The sequence below is a fragment of the Leopardus geoffroyi genome, chromosome B1 (assembly GCF_018350155.1).
Source record: "Leopardus geoffroyi isolate Oge1 chromosome B1, O.geoffroyi_Oge1_pat1.0, whole genome shotgun sequence".
Classification (NCBI taxonomy): domain Eukaryota; kingdom Metazoa; phylum Chordata; class Mammalia; order Carnivora; family Felidae; genus Leopardus; species Leopardus geoffroyi.
The window spans coordinates 24625395-24652612 of record NC_059327.1 but is presented as its reverse complement, the minus strand read 5'-3'; the positions used below and the strand labels follow the sequence as shown (position 1 = coordinate 24652612).

Sequence of the window (27218 nt, the reverse complement as noted above, 5' to 3'; positions counted from 1 at the left end):
GTTTCCATGCTTTATGATGAATAAAATGCTGTAAACCCTATTAAATGTATTAAAAATTAACCATTTTCACAACTTTATTAATTTTTTAAAGGCACACTGGGATACCAGCCAAGCACAATAGTTTGTACATAGTCATTAGATGTGTGCATTGGCTTCAAAGACACATTGAAGAGAATAGGGGAAGGGATTAAGAAAACAATTTTTTATAGTATCTTGTAATTCATATCTTTTATAAAGTCAAAAATAGTTTTGAAAATCCTGTAAAGCATATGCTATTTATAGACCTATGGCCAGCTTGTCAGATGTAATGGTTTTCTCATATTGGTCATTAATCTTGGTTTCAGCAATAATTGTAGAGCACCATAAATTCCAAATACCCATGGAATTTCATGGTCTGAAATTATTCTGCAATTTAATGCTCTAGCATTAAAAATAGACCAAGAATTCAAGAATTTGTTTTCTTTTAATCAGTTGCAATGTAAAATGTTTATGAATCTCAATCTTGAAAAACTATTTTAATATGATGAAATATTTTGGAACACTTTAAAAAGCCCTAACAGGATTGAATTACATCTTTTATATTGGAATCAACAGAGGAACTTTTTAAAGCCATATTTAGCTGCAAAGTTTTACAAGATTATGTTTAAGGTGCAACTTGAAATCACCTTCCAGATGTCTCATTTATAGAAGATGACTGGTTCATCCAGGAATCACCAACATGTCATTCTGCTTCCGCATTGAAGTTTTATGCAAACTAAGGAAATACCAAAGTCCTCTGTTCTCTTGGGTCTTTTATTATAGGATCCACTCAGTCTGTACGGCCTTTTGATAATGAAAGCCAGCATTAGAAGATCGGCCATGCTTCCAATGGGGTCGACATCTCAGTAATTGGCCCTAATCACTTTGGAATATTATATCCCAGGTTTAGGCTTCTTTCCATCTTCCACATTTTATTCATCAATCATGGTTTCTGTCACAACTTGGCTAGAGTCTCTGGAATGCTGTATATTGTTAAAACAACCATACATTTCCTGAAATAGATGCTCTATGTATCCTAGAGTAAAGAAGTCTTTGGAGAAGGTCTTTCTTCTTGAATGAAGTTATGTAGAAAAAACATACTCTGAGCTTAATAATAATCATATGTTAAATATCTATGACATATAATCTCTTAAAATCCTTTGATGAATTGACAATTTTTACTGCCTATGACTGTTTCAATTAAATAACGAGGAAACTTTCACATTATCTGAAAGAAAGCTGATGATACAATAGAAGTATTATCTTGTATCAAAAGCTGTTTAGTTGGGACATCATAGTATTTTTAATTCAGAACTCATGATAAACAACTGCACAGATTTTTATAACCTTCTGGAGATTCTTAAGAGTTATTGAGCAAATATTGATCTTTCTGTGGCTTTACAGATAGAAGTGAAAGCCCTCAGCGCTGTATGAAATTGCCTTCATATAGACCTGGGTAAGAGGAGCTCTCTTGCCATGGACTCAGAACTTAAAGGTCTACTCATATCACAAGTTACACTTACTAAATTTAACAAAGAAGAAGATGGGCACTTCATCAGTGATATAGCATAATGTGTTAACATTTATGTGAATGTCACTCTCGTGACTACTACTCTTCAGGCACCAAGGAAATATTTCTTTCTGTGTGTGGTCCTCTGTCCTCCAGAGAAAGGTAATGTGATTAGGTCCTCTTTCTTTCAATGTCATGAAGGTTTATGGGTTTTTCCTATATATAGTGCCTAGGACATAGTAAGAGCGCAATATGTTCACTGTTGTTGTTATGAGTCTTTATGTTAGACTTACCTATCCTTCCTCTACTTCCCTCCCCGCCAACACACTCTAGATTAGCTAACTCTATTATATGAGTTCACAGCAGTCTGTACTCCCATATTGGCCATTACACAATTGACTAGTATTTGTCTTTCTGAGTCTATCTCATTCATTCTTGTCAGCCAAGCATCCAGTACGAAACTGAATTAATGAATTAGCTTCCAGAAAATAAGAGGGGAGATTTGGAGAGGTATGTGAGGGTCTGGGATACAGAAGTAGGTGTGAAGATGATGGATTACAGTAAGCAATTTTTAAAGGCAACTTTAAAGGATGTAAGGAACATAAAATAAGTATTTAGAAAAGTAAACTAAAGGACATTGGAGGTATTTACTTAGACGTCACAAAGTATTATTATTCATCTGAAAGTGGTAGAGAATTGTTAAATTAACAAGTTCACCCCCCATCCGTTGACTCCAGTTCTATTAGAAATATTCAACTACCTGACATCAACTGCTAAGACTTTTTTTTTCAAAGTTAATGTTCCTTGTTTATATCTTCTTCAAGAAAAAATCGTCTCGGTTAAACCTGAGGTAATTCTAAACCTGAGGTAATCACCTGGCGTATAATTGGTACTTAAAAATGTCAAATATTTGCTTTAAGCGCAATAATTATAAAAATAGTGAGAAATATTATCACTTCTGGAAAAAGAAGTTTGATACAGAAATTGCAATAGAGGTTTAGGAACCTATCCTTACTCTAATCAGCTTTTTTTTTTTTTTTAAGTTTATTTATTGATTTTGAAAGAGACAGAGTAAGCACAAGAGAGGGAGGGGCAGAGAGAAAGGGAGAGAGAGAAAATCCCAAGCAGCTCTGTGCTATCAGCCAGTCAGCATAGAGCCTGAAGTGGGGCTTGAACTCACAAACGATGAGATTAGGACCTGAGCCAAAATCAATAGTCAGACACTTAACTGACTGAGCCACCGAGGCTCCCTATGATCAGCTTTTATATGGATTTAGCAATATGGCGGCTTCAGTCGATAGCATATCCATTTCTGGATAGCATAGAAATATGGTCTATTTCTATGTCAACATATCGGTAAACAATGAGATAGGTGGTAACCAACACAATCTAGCTTCTTTGGATTGACATCATAATTCATTAATTTTTTAGCTGAGTCACAGGGAATATCTCACATGTTTCTGACAACAGAAATCCGCTTTTAGAAAATACTTTTGTGCACACCAGAAAAATATTGGAATGTATTGAGTGAAATGACGATTGTAATTATTGACATTCAGTAAAAGGTGTTCTCTCTTTTATACCTTATGTCCCTGATTTACAAAATGAGAAGTTAATTTTATCTTTTGCACTTTAGCACTTTCTTTAAATTTAGTTATAACTGACCTACTACATTAAAAATCAAGAAATGGGTCTCCACTTATTAAAAAAAAAAAGACTGATTTTCTTACTCTAGGGTTGGTAAAAATTAGCAGTAAAAACACAGCAAGGAAATAAACATGTTAAGCAGAAATTAAGTCAAATCTTTTAAAGTCTGTTTTGTCCAATAATCAGTCTTAGCGAGATTTTAAGTCTATGAGTATTAGAAGAAAACACTGAATGTCAGATAACATAATTGTATTACCATTAATAGCTTTTGAAAAAGTCTTTTCTTTGGGAGCTCATTATCCTGAACAAAATTACAAACCGTCTGAGAAAGTCCTTCCATCTCAGTTGAAAATTCTTTAAAACATACTCCAAAGAGCTAGGGAAGGTAGGCAAATTTAACTGCTTTAACCCTCTCATTACATTTCCACTATCTGTGTTTCCACACACCCATGAACTAACCCAGTGAAATCACACAGAACCATTGCTGTGCAGCTAACACGCATAATTCGCGTATGTGCCACAACTAGTCTACAAAACGTTGATACGTTAAACAGCAGAGGGATTAAGTTTTTACACCACGTTAAAGGACGTAGTAGAGAAAACATCTGGAAAAGAACAGGTTGATTGAAATAGACCTGCATGGATTCGGGAACGGAAGGTCATATTAAACTAATCTCCAAAAGAGCTCTGAGAGTATTACTGCCAAAATAGACAAATGCAATTCAGGGATGTAATACATTCAGATTTTCAAGGATCACAGGAAAATACTGGAGCTTAATATCAGTCTAGCAATGCATTATCCTTTCCTTTCTCGTTTCCATTGTTTTCAAAGATGGCTATCTGGCATGTTTTAAAAATACACACGGATAGGCAGAAACAGCTAAATTCCTGTGGGAAATATTTATTGTGCCTACTCTGTGCCAGGCAGGTACTGAGATTAGAGGAAACAAGTGATGTATCTTCATCCCTGAGACTTCAGAATCTGAAAGCCAGGCAACTTCCCTAACCATACAATAGAGAAACACTAACACAGAATGAAGTTTTGCATGATCTGTTTGAGATGTTTAAGGGCAATTTGAATTTTAATACTAAAGATGAGGATAATTTTCATTCCTGTCCATGATTTTCTGCAGAAGCACTATGTAGAAAGAAAATAAATAATAGAATCTTAAAGCAAAATATTATGTACGTTCTTTTAGTTATTTCTACAGCAACTTTATCTGTTTTAAAATTACCTTAAACCCTATTGAATGGATGAGTCATTTAATCAGATTGGTGACTACAGTTATGACTTGAATCTAGCTACATGTTTCATGTCCAGTCATGGAACTGTACAGCCATAAAGAAATCTTGCCATTTGCAACACCATGGATGGATCAGAGGGTACAACGCTAAGTGAAATAAGTCACTCAGAGAAAGACAAATACCATATGCTGTTACTCATATGTGGAATTTAAGAAACAAAACAAATGAGCAAAGAAACAAAAGAGACAAATTAAAAAAAAATACAGACTCTTACATACAGAGAATAAATTGGTGGTTGCCAGAGGGGAGGTTTGTAGTGGTGAGGGGAGAGACAGGTAGAGTAGGCGGAGTGGATTAAGAGTCCATTCATCACAATGAGCACTGATGAATGTACAGAATTGTTGAATCATTATATTGTACACCTGAGACTAATAAACACTGTATGTTAATTACACTATATTTTTTAAATCATGGAACTATCCAGCTAGAGAGAATCACAGAAAACTCTGAACCAGATAGCCTTGAAGTCTGTTCTTTAGCACAAAAAACCACCTTTTTATGGTCAAATAGCCTAGAAATCAATGGACTAAATGAAGGTAAACGGGTTTTCCTCCTGTAAGAATTCTCAGTGTATTTATTCTACAAATGTGTATTGTATTTTCTGTAAAAAAGAAGATGGCATTTCCCAAACTTCTTTGACTAAGAACACTTCACGGGGAATATTAATTTGAAAACTCTTTGGAAAATATTGTCTTAGCCCAGCTCATTTGCCAAGACAGCATCAAGATTCAGTGAGTTGAGTGATTTACACTGTCAACTATATGAGCCAAGACTAAGAACAGAGCTTTTAGATTTTCAAGTTGACACTTGTTCTTCCAAAATAGGGTCTTCAGTTTGTATACGCATATCTCTGAGAGCACAGAAAGATTTTCCAGAAATATGTAGGCACAGAGAGTTTTAAGGGACTCTAGCTTCATATCTGTTTCTTAAGATTGATCTGCCTAAGAACAAGTCTGGGGATTGATCACGAGGACAGGCTTACTCTCTCCTTCCCTACATACCCTTCTGCAACGCGACGTTGGAGGGAAAAGCAATAGGATTTTAAGGAATTTAGCTGGCTGTCATTGGCTATCCACAGAATTAGGAATAGGAATGACAAAGTACAATCTTGTTACTTCAACTTACACAATGTGAGTCTCATTAACGCGATAGCTATCAATACCTACAGAACCTTATTAAATTTTTATAGCAGTAGCTACCTAGGTGCCCTGAATTATGATCAATTAAATAACTTTTATACATCATTATATTGCAATTTACAAACCAGCAGCTTTTATCTATGTATACACAACACCTTTCTTTCTATTATTTTGGATGAACTGTGTGTCTAAGGCCAACCTTTCCATACATGTACTAAATTTCTTCCTCTCACACCTGCTATAGATAGGACATCATTTCTGCCTTTCTCTTCTTGTCTCCTGCATCTGAATATTTTTGCACTTGGTTGGATTTCTCACCAGCACATTTACATACTGCTTGTCTCTCATATTAAAAACAATCCTCTCTTGAGCCCACTTGCTCTGCCAGCTATTTCTCGATTTTTTGTTCCCCTTTATAGCAAAGCATTTTCAAAATAGCAAACTCATTTCAAAAGAGTTCCCTACACATACTGTCTCTGTTTTCTCTTTTCTGATTCTCTACAAAACCAAGTCCCATGAATCTTTGATCCCTATAATGCAAAGCTATTCTTGTCAAGGTCACCAAAGTCCTCCACATTAATAAAGCTAATGGTTGATTCTCAGCCTTTATCTTACTTGAGGACATTTGATATGGTTGATGACTTCCTTCTGCTTGACCTACCTGCTTCCCTGGGCTTCCAGAACACTACATTCTCCTGGTTCTTTGTATCTCCCTTGCTACTCCTTCTCAGTGTCCTTAGCTGGATCCTCCTCACATCCCTCAACGCTTGATATTAGAATACACAGGGCTTTCTTGTTTATCTTCTCATCTATAAACATTCTTCTTGTGATCTCATGCAGCCTGATGGCTTTAAATACTATCTATATACAAGTATATACACATGACTTTCAAACTTCTATATTGCCATCTAGCTTGCTCTTCTTGGTTTCCAGACTTACATACTGGAATATCTACTTGTAATCTCTACTTGGGTGTCCAAAAGGCATCTCAGATTTAAAATTTCCAAACACCGCTCTTCCCGTCTTCCCGTCAAATTGTCTTTTAGTTTTCCTATTTGCATTAATGATAACTCAGTCCTTCACTTTTTCATCCTTGACTCTTTTTCTAAAATAATCAAAAAAAATTTTAAATATTTATATATTGTTGAGAGACAGAGAGAGACAGAGCATGAGCAGGGGAGGGGCAGAGAGAGAGAGAGAGGGAAACAGAATCTGAAGCAGGCTCTAGGCTCTGAGCTGTCAGCACAGAGCCAGATGCAGGGCTCGAACCCACAAACCGTGAGATCATGACCTGAGTTGAAGTCAGACACTTAACTGACTGAGCCACCCAGGTGCCCCTCATCCTTGACTCTTCTCTTTCTCACATTTCAGGACCAGTACCACTGAGAAACCTTTTAAGCTTGAATTTCAAAATGTCCCCAAACTATGACCATTTCTTACCACTCCCACTGCTACCATTCGCGTTCAAGAAACTATTATCTCTTGCTTGGACTTCTGTTTCTATTTTTGTACTCCAACCCCATAACACTTCCCCCCTTCCTCATCTAAAATCTGTCACAGCAGCCAGGAATATCTTGTTAAAATGTCTGCTCAGAACATTTTTATGGCTATTTATCTGACTCACAGAAAATACCAAAGAGTTTACAACAGCCTACAAGGCCCTACATGATTGGGTTCCCATTAACGCTCGACTACTAACCTCCGGTTCCATTAATCTGTTCTAGCCAGCCCAAGCACTTTGGCTGTTCTTTATGCATGCCAGACTGCTCTCAATGAAGGCCATTTGCTCTTGCTGTTCCCTCAGTCTGTGACACTTTTCCCCAACAACTTCCCGGTTCATTCCCTTGTCTCCTTCATGGCTGTTCAAATTTCATCTCTTTGGAGAGATCCTCCTGGTTTAAAATTACAAAACTCCTCAGAGCTTCCTCTCACTCTTTGCTGCTTTATTTCTCTCCCTGTCACACACATGACCTTCTAATGTAATTTACTTATTTATTATGTTTATTATATGTCTCCACACAGTAGAATATAAGCTCCGTGAGATGAGGCTTTCTTGCTACTTGACTTGCTAGGTTATTCCAAATGGGAGGGAAAAAAAGCATGTTTGGAAAGATACAAAATATACCAGTTTTGGGGTGGAGAACACATTTGGGGAGGAACGGTAAGGAATAAAACTGGATAGAGATGACCAAGTGGCTTTAATTTTATTATTTGTAGCATATTTTTGGTTTTTAATGAATCATAGTAAGAGTTTATTTTTTCTTTCATGTTAATGGTGGGTACAACGGTTCTAGCAGTAACTTTCCTCTGAACTTCCTGAATGTTTCAAATATTTTATAATGTGAAACAAATACAATTTAGTAAGAATGAAAGAGGGTGGCACATCAGGCAATTGTAGCTCTGAATGGCTGGAGCACAGATTGCAGAGAAGGGCAAAAGGCAGAAAGCGAAATGAGAAGGAGCACTGGCTGGGCATAAGGTAATAATGGTAAGAGTGGCTATTTTATAAAAGGGTATTTGGGACAGATGTCATAGAGCAGTGCCTTAACATGCATAGGAATTATGGAGGGATGTGCTTTAATGTGCAAATTCCGGTTCAGTTGGTCTGAGAGGGGCTGTGTCCCTCGTAAGACTCTGCCAGGTGATGCCAACATTGCTGCTCCTGCAGTGTGGCATCTCTAATATGGCTGCACATTGGACAGAATCCCCTAGAGACTTACAGGAAACACTGACGTCTGGCTCCAACTTCCAAAGATTCTGATTTAACTATCATTGGGAGTGGTCTGGCTACCACCCAATATGTATATATAAATGAATGAATAGATGAATAAATGAATAATTATAATTATTTTTATAATATTATAATTATTTATTCATTTATTTATTTATGAGAGCAAGGAGAGGGTGAGAAAGAGAGTGCAAGAGAGCAAGTGGGGAAGAGGGACAGAGGGAAAGAGAGATCTCAAGCAGCCTCCAAGCTCAGGGCAGAACCCGATGACACAAGGCTCAATCTCATGACCATGAGATCATGACCTGAGCCCAAATCAAGAGTTGGATGCTTCACCGCTGAGCCAACCAGGTACCCAACTACCCGATGTTTTAAAAGGTGACTTTTAAAGTGCAGCAGAATTTAAGAATCACTGTAGGGGATCCAGGCCAGGCGACTTCCTGGTAAGTTGCCACTTCTGAGCACTGCCTCATGATGCCTGTTTGCTTCAGTCTCCTTCTGAGGGGTTTTAGGGCAGAGGTCTACTTGAGGCTGCTGCTCAGGCAAGGCCAGATGACAAGGATTTGGACCCAAATGCAGACATAGGCTGTACATTTAACCATGTGCTTTTTACTGAATGAGGTCTGGCTGGTCAATTATTTCGAGTACCTGAATCAATATTGCATGCAATGCAAAAGTAGGGAAAACTATGCTAACTATGCAACTTCATTGTTGTATGCATATTCTGCTTCCTGAAAGCATGAGTAGGTAGAGGTTTGAGGAAAAGTTTTGTCCCAAGTGATGGATAAGCTGAGACCTGAAGGGTGAAGTCGTAATCAGTGAGGAGAATGGGTAGGAGGCAGGGGGAATCTGCTATTGAATACTGAGTGTTAGGTTTTTTCTCAGGAGAATCTTCAGCTGCTTAAGCAATTTCCTTTCTCCTTCTTCTTCAAACGTTTTTAGATAAAGACTTTAGTAACTATTATCCTAAATGTTTTACTGTTTTGTTTTCAATATGAACAATCCAATCCATGTCAGCCATGGTTCCAGACCCGACAAATTGATGAGAAGCGATGAAAAACACAAATCGGGGGAGCTGTGCTCTACTGTAGTTGCAGTATGGATAATTATTTTGAAAGGAGTTGGTGTGGAAGGAAAGAAAAAAGTAAGTGAAGGGTGTGAGAAGAGTCTAGAGATTGTGAAGTCAACTTGAAGACAGGTGCTCTGGATCCAGTGAAGGACATTGATGTCCTATACTGGGGAGCTGACTGAAGAGAAGCAGCCTATATGAGGGGTGTCATTACAGGATTTTGTAACTGACTGGAGGGATCTTGTTGGGGAGTGGAAGGACTTAGAGATGACTTCAAGGATTCAGACTCCTTGGCTCACTTATAGGTTTCTTTTCTGTGTTTCATGAGTTTCTAACCTCGTACCATACTTCAATTCCCCAATCTCTATTATTGCCTAATTACTTTAATATCTAGTAATTCTAGATTCTTGATGGCATAAGTATCTCCCAATACTTTGTAATAGTAGGAAAAAGTATAGAAAATCAAATTACTTAATTTTTAAAAAGATCTGCTGTCCTTTTAATGGGAAATGGAATACTATGTCCATGGAAGTATGTTGCTAGGCATTTCTTTCTTTCCATGTGCCTTATAACACATTGTTGCTGAGTTACTGGGCATGGCAGAACTGACTGTAAGATTCAGTTTTATGCTGGGAGGTGGGGATGGAGTGGACATGCCAAATAGATGGAAAAAGTAGTACCTGCTTTTAGAAATGTCCAATCAAGGGGTGCCTGGGTGGCTCAGTTGGTTAAGTATTCGACTTTGGCTCAGTTCATGATCTTGTGGTCCATGAGTTCGAGCCCCACGTCGGGCTCTGTACTGACAGCTCAGAACCTGCTTCAGATTCTATGTCTCCCTCTCTCTCTGCCCTTCCCCTACTCATGCTTTGTGTCTCTCTGTCTCTGAAAAATGAATACATCTTTAAAAAATTTAAAAGAAAGAAACATCCAAACAAGGTAAGAATTTAAAACTCAAACATAAATTGTCAAAACTATTGACAAAATACCATGAAATGTCATGGAATTTGTCTTTACCTTGGTTAATCACTTTGTTCAGATATACTCGTCAAGTATTAAATAAATAGCTAGTTATCTTTTCCTATGAGATAGCAAAATACTTAGAAGTGAAGACCTATATCCAATCTTTAAAAAGTTGGCAGAAACCATAATTGTAGTTTTCAATTCTCACTCCAAACAAGTGCCACTCTAAACTGATTTTGATTTTTAGCATACTTCCAAGGAATAAAAATATTAGGTAAGGAATAGGCAAAAGTATGTTATTATATTTCAGAATTTTTTGTTAGAATTCAACAGTTTTAATAGGCTGTGGGGAGAGGCAATTCAGCAATTATTGGGAAAACTATAGGTCCAACACAATTGCCTTTCATGCTATTATTAATATTATGACTATAACATATGAATATGTTATAATGCTATTCCACGTATCCTAACATGAAATCAAAATCTGAAACTAATTCAGATGATAGCCTTATATCGCTAACAGCATTTTCCTTACCAAAGATTAGAAAATTTGATAGAAAACTCTCTCTCTCTCTCTCTCTCTCTGCCCCTCCCCTGTTCATGTGTGCACTTGTCTCCTCTCTCTCAAAACAAATAAACTGAAAAAAGATAAAAATATGAAGAGAATAAAAATACAAAAAAAATATGAAGAGACGAGGAAAATAAGATAAATTCTAGGTAGTGACCTACATTTACACTTGAAGACTCCAACAAATTTGGTGCATGCACTTTAGCAAAGGAAAGAATTCAGCTTCTACTACCTAAAACAATGGCTGGCATTGTGAGATTTACTTTTCTGACATTTACATTCTATTGACCTGAAAAGTTCGATAATCTCACTAAAATTGAGAGATCAGACAATCAGAAAAAATATAAAGATGATAGAAATGTTGAGATGGTAGAGCCCAAGGAATTCCTGTGTTTTAATCACTTCTATTTTTTTTTTTTCATTTGAGGAAGTAACTTACATGTTTTCAGTTGTTTGATGTTCGAAGTATTTTTACACATTTAATTCTACAAGTGCTTTGGTAAGTCGTATTGGGTAGGTAGAATACAAATGCAAAACTGGGGAATCAGAAAAGTAGAATGCTTGCAAACAATTCGATTACTCATAATGTAGGAGCCCATTAGAAGGACCTCAGTCTCCAGGTTCCCTATTACATCTACTCTGGAATTGCGCTGATGGTGAGGGCAACTACCATGTGTTGGGTAACAAGTTCTAGTCTATGTTACCTTATTTAATAGTTAGCAGCACCCAAAAGATGGGGGCTGCTGTCCCTCTTATATCACGAGAAGCAAAAATGAAGGAGCTGATACAACTCAAGTTTGGGGAGGAGGTTCATAATTTTTTCTTCTTGGAATGTATAAGCTCCGAGGAGCCTTTTAACATTTCTTGTTGGTATTTATGTTACCTGAAGTCCATATTTGATAGAGAGCTATGAAAACCACTCTGTAGTTCTTTAGGTCACTTTATCAAAGCTTGTGTCGGGGCCCATCTATATAATAGTAGTTGAGGGAAGGAAGATAGCCAGTCAGATAACACAGTATGAGAATAATATGCTAAAATATAACAAGGGGACTGGTTTTAACACTTCTCATTTAGGATTAGGTAGTCCAATGAATTTTGATCCGTTCCCTCCATTCTCGATCTTATTCTTGTTCTTGTTCTTACAATGTTCGTTATTATCACTATGTTTAACCAAGAGGAGGGATCTGCAGGAAGCCCAGGGGCTTTCACCTCCAAGCTTTTGTCTCCCCATGATTTCAGAATTATAAATTCTTGGCTTTGGGGGGTGTGGCAATAAAAAAGGGCACCCGAAACCAAAACCAAAACAAACTTTACAACTTTACAACAGCAGCAATTAGCTTAGTAGCATAGAGCCATACTTACTAGCAAAGGGTCTAACAAGTTTGATGCATGAAATTCAGCCCCAGAAAAGACAAGAAACAGTCTCTGCTAGCCGGAACAAAGGCTGATATTGTGAGATTTCAGTGGCATAATATACAGGCTTCAAATAAGAGTTCTGGTCAGCGAGACATAAAGGAAGTGCTTCATTAGCTATCATAGTGCATACCTCTCCGGCTTGTACCACGGGGCAGCACGCAGCAAGGGCATGGGCGCAAAGAATGAGCTATTCACTCAGGTTTCATAATCTTGCTCTGTTTCAGCCTCCCGGGTTGACAGCTTTCAAGTTAAGCATGGAAGGTTCTAAAGAAACAGTCTTACATTCTTCAGTGATAGAGTTTGTTTTTGGAAAATGCCTATCTAAAATAAGGAGATAAAATACGTTGGGTCTGTGAGCTCAATTTATTACATTAGATGTCTTTCCCGAGCATGGTGATATTTTTATGATGGCTTTGAACGCTTCAGTAAAATAGTTCTGTGGAAATATTGGTCTCAAATGAAATTATTTGCAGTTTCTATGTCATTCAACCCTATGCAATCATATGAATATTCATTTTACAGTGAAAGCTTACTTTGTAAGTAGGAAAATTACAGTAAAATGCTTTGCAAAGATATTGAGTAGAAGAAAAATCATCCTATGTAGTAGTTTTCAGGAAAACTACTGTGAATTCCAATTTCTTTCCCCATCATCCGGAGTCACATACCACTATCCCTCAAGAAAACAGAAAACTATATAACTCAACTTCAAATTAATGGCAACATTTCTGGAATCATTTCATGTATCCTCTGTGCTTTGAAGATAAACGTATTATAATTAGGTTCTGATTTACAATAATTTCCTAGATGCCAACATCAGTATTAAATAGTATTGTCCGACGACCCAGGGATCTAACTTCATAAAATTGAATAAAGATGCTGAGAATGGTTCTCAATTTGAAAAGTGAAGGGGAAATAAATAAGGTTAGAAAATCTACGTATTATGTTGTTACCAAAGAATTTTCAAGAAAAATAGCAAAGAAATCATACAATTCAAATTCATATTTAACATTATTTTTTGTGAAGAATAGCACCATTGATGCACTAAAATATATTAGAGATATTTATTTTCTAAAATAACAGTAATTTCTGCCCTACACTTGTTTGGAATTTTACCAGATACTCAAATGGAGCAGTGGAAAATCATTACTTGAAAACATTAAAATCTCTGAAATATATGAATCAAAATACTTTAAAATAACTGTTTAAAATTAAAATTTTAATTTTTTTTTCAACGTTTATTTATTTTTGGGACAGAGAGAGACAGAGCATGAACAGGGGAGGGGCAGAGAGAGAGGGAGACACAGAATCGGAAACAGGCTCCAGGCTCTGAGCCATCAGCCCAGAGCCTGACGCGGGGCTCGAACTCACGGACCGCGAGATCGTGACCTGGCTGAAGTCAGAAGCTTAACCGACTGCGCCACCCAGGCACCCCTAAAATTAAAATTTTAAATTTTAGTTATTTTCCAGACAAAAACAAAAATTTCTTATTTGAAACACTAGATGTGAGCAATCACTCTAAAGTCTGGCCAATCACATTTGTAATAGTGTCAGAGAATATACATTATATTCACAAGACCCCCAAAGACCTTCATCTAAAACAAAGATACCTTTAAAAAAAATTAAGTTTATTTATTTATTTTGAGAGAGACAGAGACAGTGTGAGCAGGGGAGGGGCTCTCTCTGTGAGAGAGGGGGGGGAAAGAGGGAGAGGGAGAGGGAGAGGGAGAGGGAGAGGGAGAGGGTGAGGGTGAGGGAGAGGGAGAGGGAGAGGGAGAGGGAGAGGGAGAGGGTGAGGGAGAGGGAGAGGGAGAGGGAGAGGGAGAAGCCCAAGCAGGCTCTGCCCTGCCAGAGCAGAGCCCAACATGGGGCTTGAACCCACAAAACCATGAGATCATGACCTAAACCGAAACTGAGAGTTGGATGCCCAACCAACTGAGCCACCCAGGCGCCCCAAAACAAAGATACTTCTTAATTAACAAATAAAGTCAAAATCACTCACTACAATGTAGCTCTACATACCCCAACAAAGCAGTTCGTCTTAAGTACCTGTATTTAACTACTCTATTTTCTCACTTAGCACATTACAAGCAGTTTTACACTAAAAGGCTATTCTGGAGGCAAACTATCTGACTAGCCTTTAATCTATTTTTCATAAAAAAATACATGCTGTGGGTTCAAATGCATGTCCACCAAATTCTTACGTTGAAGTCCTAACCCCAAGTTCTTCAGAATGTGCATCCCTTTAGAGATCAGGTCTTCATAGAGGTAAGCAACTTAAAATGGGGTCAATCGGGTGAGACACCAATATGGCTGGTGTCCTTAGAAAAGGTGAAATTTGGAATACAGACACACATACAGGGAGAATACCATATGAACATGAAGACAGCCATCTACTAGTGAAGGAGAGAGGCCCGGAGCAGACCCTTCCCTTACAGCCCTCAAGGAAACAACCCTGTCAGTGCCTTGATTTCAGACTACTAGTTTCCAGACATTTTCTGTTGTTTAAACCACTCAGTTTGTGGTACTTTATTATAGCAGCCCCAGCAAAGTAATCCATCACACATATGAAAAAGAATGTTCCATCTCTCTGGCAATTTCCTTTAAAAAGAGATAACTGAAATTATGGTCATTTTTCTTTATTCTAAAAAATTAAAATTGCAATACTTAGAATGCCTTGGCTCAAACTGTGTTGCTAGTTTTTATTATAACAGTTATGTATGAATCAATTTGTCTATAATTATCTATTCAAATTAGATAAATAGTAGATATTTAGAAATTATTTAGAAATAAAAACTTGTTAGGGGCACCTGGGTGGCTCAGTCAGTTGAACACCTGACTCTCGATTTTGGCTCAGGTGATGATTCCAGGGTCCTGGGATTGAGTCCCACACTGGGTTTGGCACTGAGCATGGAGACTGCTTGGGATTCTCATTCTCTCTCTCTCTCTCTCTCTCTCTCTCTTTCCCCCTCCCTCACTCCTGGGCACATGTACTCTCTCTCTCTCTCAAAAAAAATTAATGAATAAATGCGTAAAATTAAAAATTAAAAAAATGTGTATCCTTGTTGCATTTGCAAGATTTCATTTTATTTAAAATTAAAATTGCTAATGCTTTTATCATTTTTAAATGTTTATTTATTTTTGAGAGATTTTGCTCACGTGCATGGGGGAGGGACAGAGAGAGAGAGAGTCAGAGGATCAGAAGCTGTTTCCGTGCTGATGGCAATATGGGGCTCGAACTTGTGAACTGTGAGATCATGACCTGAGCCAAAGTCCACACTTAACCAACTGAGCCATCCAGGTGCCCCTAAACTTAAGTCTGAAAACCACAAATCCAGGTAATGTGAATAATGCTCCTGTAATATTAAAAGAAAAGCACAGAGAGTAAATTTACTTACATCTTTAGTTGAGAGTTTGTTCTCTATTAATTGATGAATTTCCTTAATATTTTATCTATCATCTATTTATCTACCAGAGCTTTGCTACAATAGCATCTTATAGGACATTTCTGTGTCATGCAGCTCATTCTGACTTTTGTTTTTCTAAGTTCAAAAATATTTCTAAACTATCAGGAAATTTTATATATGTTTCACATGTCTAAGACAAAGATACAGCTACTTGAAACAACAAAAATTTACTAAACTAGCAGGCTATAAACTAAAAATACAGAGATCTATAGTGTTCCAGTATATAAATAATAATCAGTTGCAAGATACAGTGGATCATTGTACAATCACTAACATAAAAGTATATAAAATAAAATGAAGTTAAATCCATGCACTTAAAGAAATGGACAGAATCTAAATGGGGAAACTACCTAAAAGATGTCAAAGTATACTGGAATATTTGTGAAGACACACCATATTTCTGGATAGGAAGACCCGATTTAAAAAATCCTCAATGTTTATAAATTTAGTGGATTCTAATAAAAGACTGTAGGTTTTTTACTTTTACCCTGAATCAAGACAGGTTGGTCATAAAGATCATTTGGAAAGATAAAGATATAAGAACATACAAGAACTACCTGAAAACGAAGGAGAGGGGTCTGGCCCTATGAGATGTTAAAACATACTACAGAGTCTGTTAAAACAGTATAGTATTGGTATGTAGAAATTGAAAGAAAAAGCACTGTACTAGAATTGAAACTCAAAACAAACAAACCACAACCCAACACAAACAAACAAAAACCTAGTGCATATGAGAATTTATGATAAAGTCAGCATCTAAAGACAGTGGGGTAACAAAGAACCTTTGGTATATATGGTTGAACCAATGGATAGCCATAGAGAAAAGTATAAAATTAGATTTATTCTTCACATTAGAGAAGAAACTATAAAAGAATTAGAGTGTTAACACAGAGAATAAAAAGAATCACAATTACTCTAAGAAAACTTGGGTCAGTTTATTTATAACATGGGACTAGACAAAAATGTTTAATGTGATTAAGAATCCTAGAATAAGGAAACAGATTGATAAATTTGCTGCATGAAATAAAAAATCCAACTTTTGCATGGCAAAGAGCATATGCAAATGAAATGACAAAGTGTGAAAATCATTTGGGAATGATCTCACAGACAAATGGTTAATATTTCCAATATTAAAATGATTTTTCTAAGTTTATTTATTTTGAGAGAGAGGGGCAAAGAGAGAGGGAGAGAGAGAATCCCAAGCAGGCTCTGCACTGCCAGCACAGGGACTGATGTGGGGCTTGAATCCACAAACCGTGAGATTATGACCTGAGCTGAAATCAAGAGCTGGAGGCTTAACGGAAGGAGTCACCCAGGAGCCCCTCCAATATTAGAATAAGTGCTTCTTAAAAATTCAGAAGAATAGGGGGCGCCTGGGTGGCGCAGTCGGTTAAGCGTCCGACTTCAGCCAGGTCACGATCTCGCGGTCCGTGAGTTTGAGTCCCGCGTCGGGCTCTGGGCTGATGGCTCAGAGCCTGGAGCCTGTTTCCGATTCTGTGTCTCCCTCTCTCTCTGCCCCTCCCCCGTTCATGCTCTGTCTCTCTCTGTCCCACAAATAAATAAACGTTGAAAAAAAAAATTTAAAAAAAAAATTCAGAAGAATAAATCAAAAATCTTGTAGAAAAATGGGTAAAATAAATGGACAGTACACAAAAAAATAAATATAAACGGCCCTTATACACATAAAATGGTGTTCAGTCTCACTTATAATAAGAGGAATTCGATTTAAAATTACACTGAGATACCATTTCTCATCCATTAGATTCACAAAAATTGGTAACTCTGAGTACATATCCCGATGGCCAGGCTCTTGGGAACCATTGTTCTTATACACTGCTGACAGGAATGCAAAATATGTATCCCCTATAGAGGGGAATTTGGAAATATAAAAAAAAAAAAAAAAAACAAAAAAAACAAAACACCCTACATATGCCTTTGTCTTTTGATTTGCTAATCTCACTCCTAGAAATCTTATTGGAGATATACCTCCACAAATACACAGAAAAATTCGATTCCTTATAAGACCAAAATGCCCACCAAAATGTGAGAATTATTGTGGTACATTCCCACACAGAAGACAATGCCATTGTAAACAGAGACAAGGAGGGTGTCTAGAATAGGTTGAAGTGATATCCCAGATAGGTTTCTAAGAAAAAAACAAAACAAAACAAAACAAACAAAAACAAGTGTAAAGCAGTGCGTAGAGTATGCTGAATATATATATTTTTTGTAAGAAAGAGTGTACAAATGTGTACTGATTTATAATTTCTCAAAGAAACTTGGAAGCACAAATCAAGAACTTTAATGATTGTCAACGGGGAACATAATCATAGCTACAGAGAAAAAGCTAAATTTCTGTGTGCTCTTTTATTTTTTTTCTCTTTCCTTTTTGAAAACTGGTTTTACTTTGTTAGAATTGTGGAGGAAAAGAGACTTGAGAAGTGTTATCAGCCAAATGCAGTGAGGAGACCTCGATACAAGCACGACAGTTTGCAAAAAGGCATTTTTGACACAGAGAAATTTGACTACAGAATAATTATTAGATTATATTAAGGAATTATTATGTTTTAGGTGTGATAATCATCATAATGCGGTTAGATTTTTAGACAGGCATTACTTCTGAGAGACATAAACTGAATAATTATGGATAAAATAATATTTTATCTTGGATTTATTACAATGCAGTAGGGTGTAAAAAGTGAAAGGAAGGAACTGATATCTTAAAAGCCCTAAAACTGTACATACATTTTGACCAATCAGGTATAATTTCTGGAATTTATCATAAATGTATAGCTATGAATATACATAAAGATTTAATTAGAGAAACATTTATTCCAATAATTTTTTGGAGTGAAAAACTGGAAATACGTTGTGCCTAAATCATTTACTTAAATAAATCAAATATGTATAAATGTTTTCAAAATAATTTGAATGGAAAAGTCATATTATTACTAATTGAAGAAAATAGTTCATAAAAACATAATATTTTGTTAACAAAAATTATTTAAGGAGAAATAGAAAATGTTTTATAAATGTTTATAGTATAATCATTGGGAGATTGGAATTTGGGCAACTTTTACTTAAAATCAACATTGGAGGCTTTTATTTATCTTTTAAAGTACCTACAATAAACATGTATTTCCTTTGCAAAACAATAATTATTAAAGTAAAAGGTGACTTTGCATAAGGTAATCAATTTCAGCAAAATTACAGAAGATACATAGGAAAAGCGAATGGAAAGTTTCAGATATTTGTGAGAGGGAAAACATTTTAAAGACATGAATAACAACCACTGTCCCGTAAGCTGAAATAATTAAAAAAAATTGTTAATGTTTATATATTTTTGAGAGAGAGAGAGAGAGAGAATGAGAGAATTAGCAGGGGAGGGGCAGAGAGAGAAGGAGACACAGAATCGGAAGCAAGCTCCAGGCTCTGAGCTGTCAGCACAGAGCCCGACATGGGGCCCGAACCCACAAACCATGAGATCATTACCTGAGCTGAAGTCAGATGCCTAACCTTGACTGAGCCACCCAGGCACCCCAATAATGTTTTTAATATGAGTGATATAAGATTCTCTACTCTGCAAAAATCGTTCCTCACCGTGAGATTTCTCACACATTCATCTTAGACCCTTAGGAGAAGAAATAATAGTTTATTTTGCTTAATCCACAGAACCAAGATCAATGCTGTGAAGTTTAGGTAAAGGGTAGAATATTTTTGAAAGATCTGTTAACTTAATTTCCCTTTTTCATAAACTAGATGCCCTCCTTTTACCCTGTACACCACAATGGCTGTGTGTGTATGCTGAAAAAAAAAGTATATATATATATATAAATATAAATAAATAAATATATATATGTGTGTGTGTGTGTGTGTGTATATATATATATATATATATATATATATATATATATATATTTTTTTTTTTTTTTTTTTTTTTTTTCCCCCCCAGGAAGCAACTGGAAGTGTGTCCTGTCTCCAAAAAAAGAGAAATAAGAGAGAAAGGGAATTAGACAGGAAGACTAATTTTGACCTTCTCCCTCTGGGGGTAAGCCCCTGGCTGTAAGGCACATTTGATTGTTGAGGGAAAGCTGGACAAAGAGCTTCGCCCTGCTCCCTGTTGAGAACTTTGAAGGAAGAGACAGTGTCCGCAGGGCAACAAAAATAGTGCCATGGGGTGGTTAGGCCAGGAGCACCTGATTTATCTCCTTACTTCCTATTCCTCCCAGCCCTTGAAGTGGCAAGGGCTCCTGCCTATGCTGTGTGTGCCAGAGCACATTGTTTTTTTTTAATTTTTTAATTATGTGTTATTTCTATTTTTATTTAAATTTGAGAGAGAGAAAGAGAGAGAGGGAGAGGGAGAGAGAGAGAGAGAGAGAATATGAATGAATCCAAATCAGGATCCATGCTGAGCATAAGCTCAGTCCCAGGCCCTGGGATCATGACCTGAGCTGAAATCAAGAGTCAGATGCTCAAGCAACTGAGCCACCCAGGCACCCAGAGCACATTAATTATGACACTTCAGAAGCATACATTTGAGAGAAAAAGAGCCAACCTACAGAAGGGATCCAAATACCCATGGGTGTCAAAGCATAGGCAAGATAGCCAGGAGACGTTTCGGCAAGTTCCACTAAACTTGCATTTTGTCAGGACCCTGGAAGGAACCTAACTGGGTCTTGGAAAACACACATATTAGAATACTAAACAATTTACTGGCTCATGATGGTTATTACAAAAAAAAAAAAAAAAAAAGAAAGAAAGAAAGAAAGAAAGAAAGAAAAGTCAATTACAGGATATTCTCCCCAAAAGTATCTGCTTCTAGGATAGGTTATTAAAAAATATTTAGCACATTAGGAGACATGAATATAGTTTATTTAAAGTATAGCTCCTTTGATCAATGTTTTCAGTTAAAAAGCGTTATAATGAATTATGTATAAATATTCAGACGATAAGGAAGGTTTTTAAAATAAACATAAAAAATGAAATCTTGAGGTATTGAGATGCTGGAAATCACTTGGAGCTATCCACAAATTATATAAAGACCAACATATGATAAAATATTATCTGGGTTGAATAAATGAAGTTGCAATCTCTTTATCATTAATATGAAGCTGGCTCATATTTGAGAGATGCTTTTTGAACATTTCAGACTTTTGACTCTTTCCCAAGGTGGACATTTTTGGAATAACATTAAGTATATCCTGGTTAGACTTGAGTAACACACACGGGACTGACCAGGGAGCCCATTCTCTTGAAATTATCTCCCATACTTACTAAGACCTAGACTCAGACATTTATCAAGACCTAGAAAAAGTCTATCTTTAGAGTCAACGTATTCTGATTCGAGAGAATAGCTATTAATAAAATTCTGCCATGTTTTAAAAGAGGCTATCCTAAAAGGATATGTCGTGTAAAAGAGTAAATGGGTTGGGGTGGGGGTGGTTCAGAAAGATAAAGATGGGAGTTCCTTGACCTGGTAGTATTTATTTCACAGAATCTACTTTGTGACGTTGCATTTACTTCTGTTTTCAGAGTCATTCAATGCATTTACTTAACAGATGTATCTAATGCCTTCTAATGCGTCAGGGAGGTTTTAATTTAGTGGGGTGATGTGGAGGGACGTCATCAAATAGCTGCAAACCATGAAAGAAAGGCTGTAAAGAGTCTGGGGCAGGGGTGGGTATGAAGCCCTTCCTGAGGAAATGGGATTTGAAGGGGTAACAACAATAAATCACATAAAAAGAAGGGGTGCTGACATGCCAGCCAGAGAACTGCTTGAACCAAAGACCTGAGAACCTGTGTTTCGCAAAGCCGGAGCACAGACTGACGTCCCAATACTGGAGCACAGAAAGTTGTGCAAGATGTGCAGGCAGTCTTGTAAGGATGGTTTCAGCAGTTCCATATTTACTCTAAGACATGGTTGACAAAGAGGTGATCTCCTGGCTAGAAGATCTGCAGACGTGTTTTTGCTTGCGCTTTTCGGACAGCATTTTTTTTTTTTTTTTTTAATTTGGGCAGGGCAACATTCTTGAATTAGTTCAGAGGCCACCTGTCCCCCGTCGGCCTCAGACAAATATCTGACCTCTGAGGAAAAGGAGTTTGTTAGCTTTTCTAAAGGATTGTCAGATTTTATATTTAAAACAGCACTACAGAAGAGCCGCTGGAAAGCAAACTCGGTCTGAGCCTTGCACACCCAGCGAGACCTGCGCTTGTCGGCGCAGCGCAGAGGCGAAGCTGGGGAGGGCGGGGGAAGAGGAGGAGCTCGGCGCCTGCCCGCACCCACTGCGCATGACCGCATGACGCTGCCGCCCCCGTTGCCAAGGCAGCGGGAAGGCGTAGCCCGGAAGGGGAGCCTTGCTGAGCGACAGCCCTGAGACTGATCCCCGGTGCGCTCGGGGCTCGCTAGTTCCTGAGCCAGTCTTGACCGGAACAAAGCCGATGAACACCCAAGTATGATGCAAAGGGATAGCCATCTGCACAGAGGAATTCACAAGAGCCAGGGGAACTGGCCCAAACGGACTTGAGGGCTATGGCAGACCTTTCTGAGGACACCATTCCTGATGAGGTACAGAGTTCCGGTTCTTTCAGCTCCTCTGGAGGACTGCAGCCCTGGCCCCAGGCCTCTGGGAGCAAACCTGCGAGTGGAAAGCCGACCACACCCTTGGAAGACGGAGACAAACAATCTGAGCTTCCAGACTACACAAATAATGAGGAGAAGTTCAGTAGAAAATGGATCAACTATCTCAAGGGCAAAGAAACTAACTCTGGACAGTACCAACCAGACGCTAAACTTCAGACACAAAGCACTCGGGTATCCGATGAAGAACTGAACGCTCGGCAGTCTTTTTGCGCCGTTAAGATAAGCCTGATCCATCGCAGAGCAAACTTGAAGGAGAAAAAGAGCAGCAGACAAAAAAAGCCACAGCTTAGATTGGTTGCAGAGGCTTCAGAGATAGATGCCTTAAACTGTACTGTGCCTGATGAACTTTTGAACAGAATCTACTTAAAAAACATAAGGACAGCACCAAAACAGGTGGCAACAGCTGATCAACACATATCTTCTCAGTGCCCCAGTTGCAACAGAAAAAGAGCAGAACTGGCTCAATCGGCCTTTCTGAGACAAAAGAAGACTTTACTGGAGTCACTTCTACTCCAAGAGAAAATGGATGAACATCTTTATACCAGAGACTTTCTTACCCTTATCGGAGATGCACATCAGGGCCTCCCCAGGCTTTCAGACGATCCCAAAATAATCTGGAAAAGACTGAATGAGAAAAGTCAGATCAGAAACTCTGGTTTTGAAAGGTCAGATACAGAACAGGTGTGGCAGAATGAAAAAAGTGTTTGTCATTTACCTTTTCTCCACCACCTGTCCAAACCACTTACGCTATCCAAACAGGACACAGTGTTTATTAATGATCATGTGTAATGTGGATAAATGTTTCTGTTGTGTATTTGAATAATCATCATTTTTACAGGCACTTTGGAAACCAGTTTAAGACTTTACTATGTTTTCTTCACAGATGTGACTAAAAACTTTCCATCCAGTACATTTTTTCACATTATAGAGGGCAACATTGTAGTTGGTATACTTGCAAAGTTTTCACAATCCAGGAGAGAGATGTTGGTAGTTTAGGGTCTTGACCATACCAACAGAGAGAAGTACAGAAATGTAAGAGATGGTTAGGAGGTAATAACAGCCTTTGGTGAAGTAATGGATATGGGGTTTAATAAAGGGTAAATGTTAAGAATGTTACTAAGTTTCTGACTTGTGCATTTGGATGAAAGATAACATCATTAAGATAGGAATATTGGAAAAGATCTTGTTTGATGGTAGTGATTAAGAGTGTGATTATCTGGACAAAGTTTAAGGTATATTTGAGACATCCACATTGAGAGGTTGAGAAACAGTTGGTTATTTGTGGGTGCAGTCTAAAGAAAAGGTTGAGCCTAGAGATTTGAAATAAAGTTGGAGGGGTGCTGGTGGTGGAATCATTGACATCTGGTTGGGAATTGAAATAAGAGATATGGTGAGCTTTTCTAGAAGAAAGCAGAGTGAGAGAGAGGAGGGGCTATGAGCAACTCCTGAGAAATTCAGCAACTAACGGCTGGGTGGGAGAGAATAAGCCAGCAAAGGAGGTTGAGAAGAAATGATCATAGGAAACCAGGAATGTGTCATGTTACAGAGATCAAAGAAAGAATATTCCAAAAAGGATGGGTTGTCTAAGCATGCTAACTCAACAGAAAGTTCCTGTGAGATAACTTAGTTATGTGTTGGATTCTGTTGACCTTAGCAATAGTCACTTCACTTACAGAAATTGGGCAGACAGAGTAAGTGGATTGAGGAGTAAATGTAAGTTAAGGAAATGAAGACTTTGAATACACTATATTCCTGGTTAAGTGCAGGGAGATGGGGGGGGGGGGAGGGGTAAGCTGGAGATAGATACAGAATTGAGGAAAGAATGCTCTAAAAAGCCATTTTGTTCATAAAGAGTCTATGAAAGTTTTCTTGTTCCTCCTAATTTCCATTCTGATGAAACAGTATCACCCCCTGGAGAATACCATGGTAATCTGAAAGTACATTTGTTGGAAAAGTGTTAGATGCATTCTGAGAAATTTTATCTGTTATTTCCCTATAAAAACATAAATCCTAGAATTACTGACAGCATCTGGACGTCATTTTTCTACATGTCTAACACCTAAGCTGTCACAGTCAAAAAGAAATTTGTAAAAATCAGCACAAAACAGTTTTTGTATCATGTTCCAATAACACTCTTTGGAGTTTAGACCTTCATTTGTGTATAAAGATACTGTTGTATCCTGTAGAATTTACCATATTTCCTCTTAGTCATTCCTAAATAAAATGGAAAACAAATCATTACCATTTTCATAGTAACTTTTTATTTAAAATCCACATTATGTCATTCTTTCTTTGCCATCTCAATATATTCACATTTCACAATCAAATTTGGAATAATTTCCCATTTAGAATTCCCCATTAAAGGTCATAATCCACCCCTTTAGTCAACTAAGCTAGAAATGTTAGAGTCATTATTTGTTCCTCCTCTTTTAACAACCCCCAAGCTAACTACTTTTCAGCAAGACCACTGGATCATTCTTTAGTATCTTCTGACCATGACTTCTCATTTCCATCTCATTACCACTACCCTCGTCATCTCAGCCTCTCACTCCTGGCTTCCCCCCTCTCCAGTCCATTGTCTGCACAGTTGGCAGAATTATTTTTCTAACACAGAGACCTGTTCAACTTATTTCCTTGATTAAAAAAGTAGTATCTGATTTATCAGTGTTGTAGAAATAGCTCAAATTAACCAATGCCACATAGAGGTTCCTTCATATCTGGTCCCCATTTACCTATCTAATCTCATCTTGTATGCCCCCCCCCCAAACCCCCATATTTTATCCTCTACACAACTTTCACATCTCTGAACTCTCTTGTTCTTTGTGCTGCTGTGGTCTACAAGTAACATTTGTTTTATTCAAATTCTCTTAATTGTCTTTTATAGCTGGTGTACTCTTTAATTTTGTTTTAGTTCTTCTATTTCATTATAGTAAATAGGTAATACAGTTACACGGTTTAAAAAATCAAAATGATGTTAAAAGGTTTTAGTATGCAGTTTTCCTACCACCCTGATCCCATCCCATCCCACTTAATTCTATGCTGTCCAGCCAGACCCTTGCCTGCCAGGGGTTAACTCTTTACTTGCTGAATGATCAGACAACCGGGTATCCTAGCATGAGGACAGAGGTAGAAGAAATGCAGGAATTGGGGAGTGGCCATTTACCAATCAGGACAGAGTATTTCTCTATTTTAAACAGTCTGAACTGAATTAGTGTGTATGAGCTGAATATTCATGTTAACCGTAAGTAGCCACTTACGCTAGTTTCTTATGCCTTTCAAGTGTTTATGCAAACATAAACATCAGAGATAACTTATGTACTCTCTTCTGTACCTTGTTTCCCCCCCCCCCCGTTATAACGTGTGTGTGCGTATATATATCATAAAATTTGCTATTTTAGCCATGGCTAATTGTACCATTCAGTGGCATAATTTACATTTACAATGTTGTATAGTTTCTCATCACCCCAAACAGAAACTCCAGATCCATTAAGCAATAACCGCTCTCCCCCACCCCATTTTCTCCTTCCAGTCCCTGGTAGCTGGCCTCTAATGTACTGTGTCAATGAATTTGCTTATTCTAGACATTTCATATAAATGGAATCAAAATATTTGTTCTTCTGTGTCTGGCTTATTTTGCCACACACCGTTTTGAAGATTCACCTATATGGTAGCATGTATCAGAATTTCATTCTGTTTAAGACTGAATATTATACCGTTATATGCATATACATTAGATGTATGTTTATTCATTCATCTGCTGATGGACACTTGGGTTGTTTCCACTTTTTGGTTACTGTGAATAATGCCACTATGAGTGTTGGCATACAAATATCTGTTTGGACACCCGTTTTCAATTCTTTGGGGTCGATACCTAGAAGTAGAATGGCTGGGTCACATGGTAATTCTAACTTTTTGAAGAACTGCCAGATGGTTTCCACAGCAGTTACAGAACTTTACATTTCCACGAGCAAGGTACGAGGGTTCCAAATTTTCTATGTCTTGTTATGTTCTATTTTTTAAAAATGATAACCATGCAAGTAGGTGTGAAGCAGCGACTCATTTCACTTTGGATTTTCATTTGCCTGATGAGGTTGAGCATCTTTTCAAGTGCTTATTGGCCATATGTGTATCATCTTTGGAGAAATGTCTATTCAAAGACCTTTTTTTTTTAATTGGGTTGACTATTTTATTGAATTGGGAGAGTTATTGATATATTCTGGATCTGAAAATCTTATCAGATATGTGAGTTGCAAATATTTTCTTCCATTCTGTGGGTTGCCTTTTCAGTCTCTTAATAGTGTTCTTTGGTGCATAAAACTTTTGGATTTTAATGTAGTCAAATGTGTCTGTTTTTTCTTTTGTTGTTTATGCTTTTGTTGTCAGATTTAAGAAAGCATTGCCAAATCTAAGGTCATGTGTATTTGTCCCTCTGTTTTCTTCTAAGTGTTCTGTGGTCTTAGGTCTTGTGTTTAGGTCTTTAACCCATTTTGAATTTTCTTTTTATTTGTGGTGTGAAGTAAGGCTTCATTCTTCTACAGGTGGATATCCAGTTTTTCCAGCACAATTATTGAAGAGACTGCTCTTTCCCCATTGAACAGTTTCAGCACTCCTGTCAAAAATCAGTTCACCATAAATTTGAGGGTTTATTCCTAGACACTAACTGCTATTCCACTGATCTGTAGGTCTCCTTATGCTGGTACAACAATGTCTCATTATTGTGCTTTGTAGTTAGTTTTGAAATCAGTACATGTGAA

General features: G+C 37.4%; 2 protein-coding genes across 2 annotated transcripts in view; one reads left to right on the top strand and one right to left on the bottom strand.

Moving 5' to 3' along the window:
- The window catches only part of DLC1 (DLC1 Rho GTPase activating protein), a 483787-nt gene extending 460704 nt beyond the window's left edge, over positions 1 to 23083 (bottom strand). The window contains exon 1 of the mRNA XM_045455325.1: positions 23022 to 23083. The gene's annotated coding sequence lies outside the window, so the exon portion shown is untranslated. The remainder of the gene's footprint in view (positions 1 to 23021) is intronic.
- CB1H8orf48 (chromosome B1 C8orf48 homolog) lies at positions 21543 to 24705 on the top strand. The gene has a single exon (XM_045455422.1). The coding sequence runs from the start codon at positions 22354 to 22356 to the stop codon at positions 23251 to 23253; it is 900 nt and encodes a 299-aa protein (XP_045311378.1). The 5' UTR covers positions 21543 to 22353; the 3' UTR covers positions 23254 to 24705.
- The last annotated feature ends 2513 nt before the right edge of the window (positions 24706 to 27218 follow it).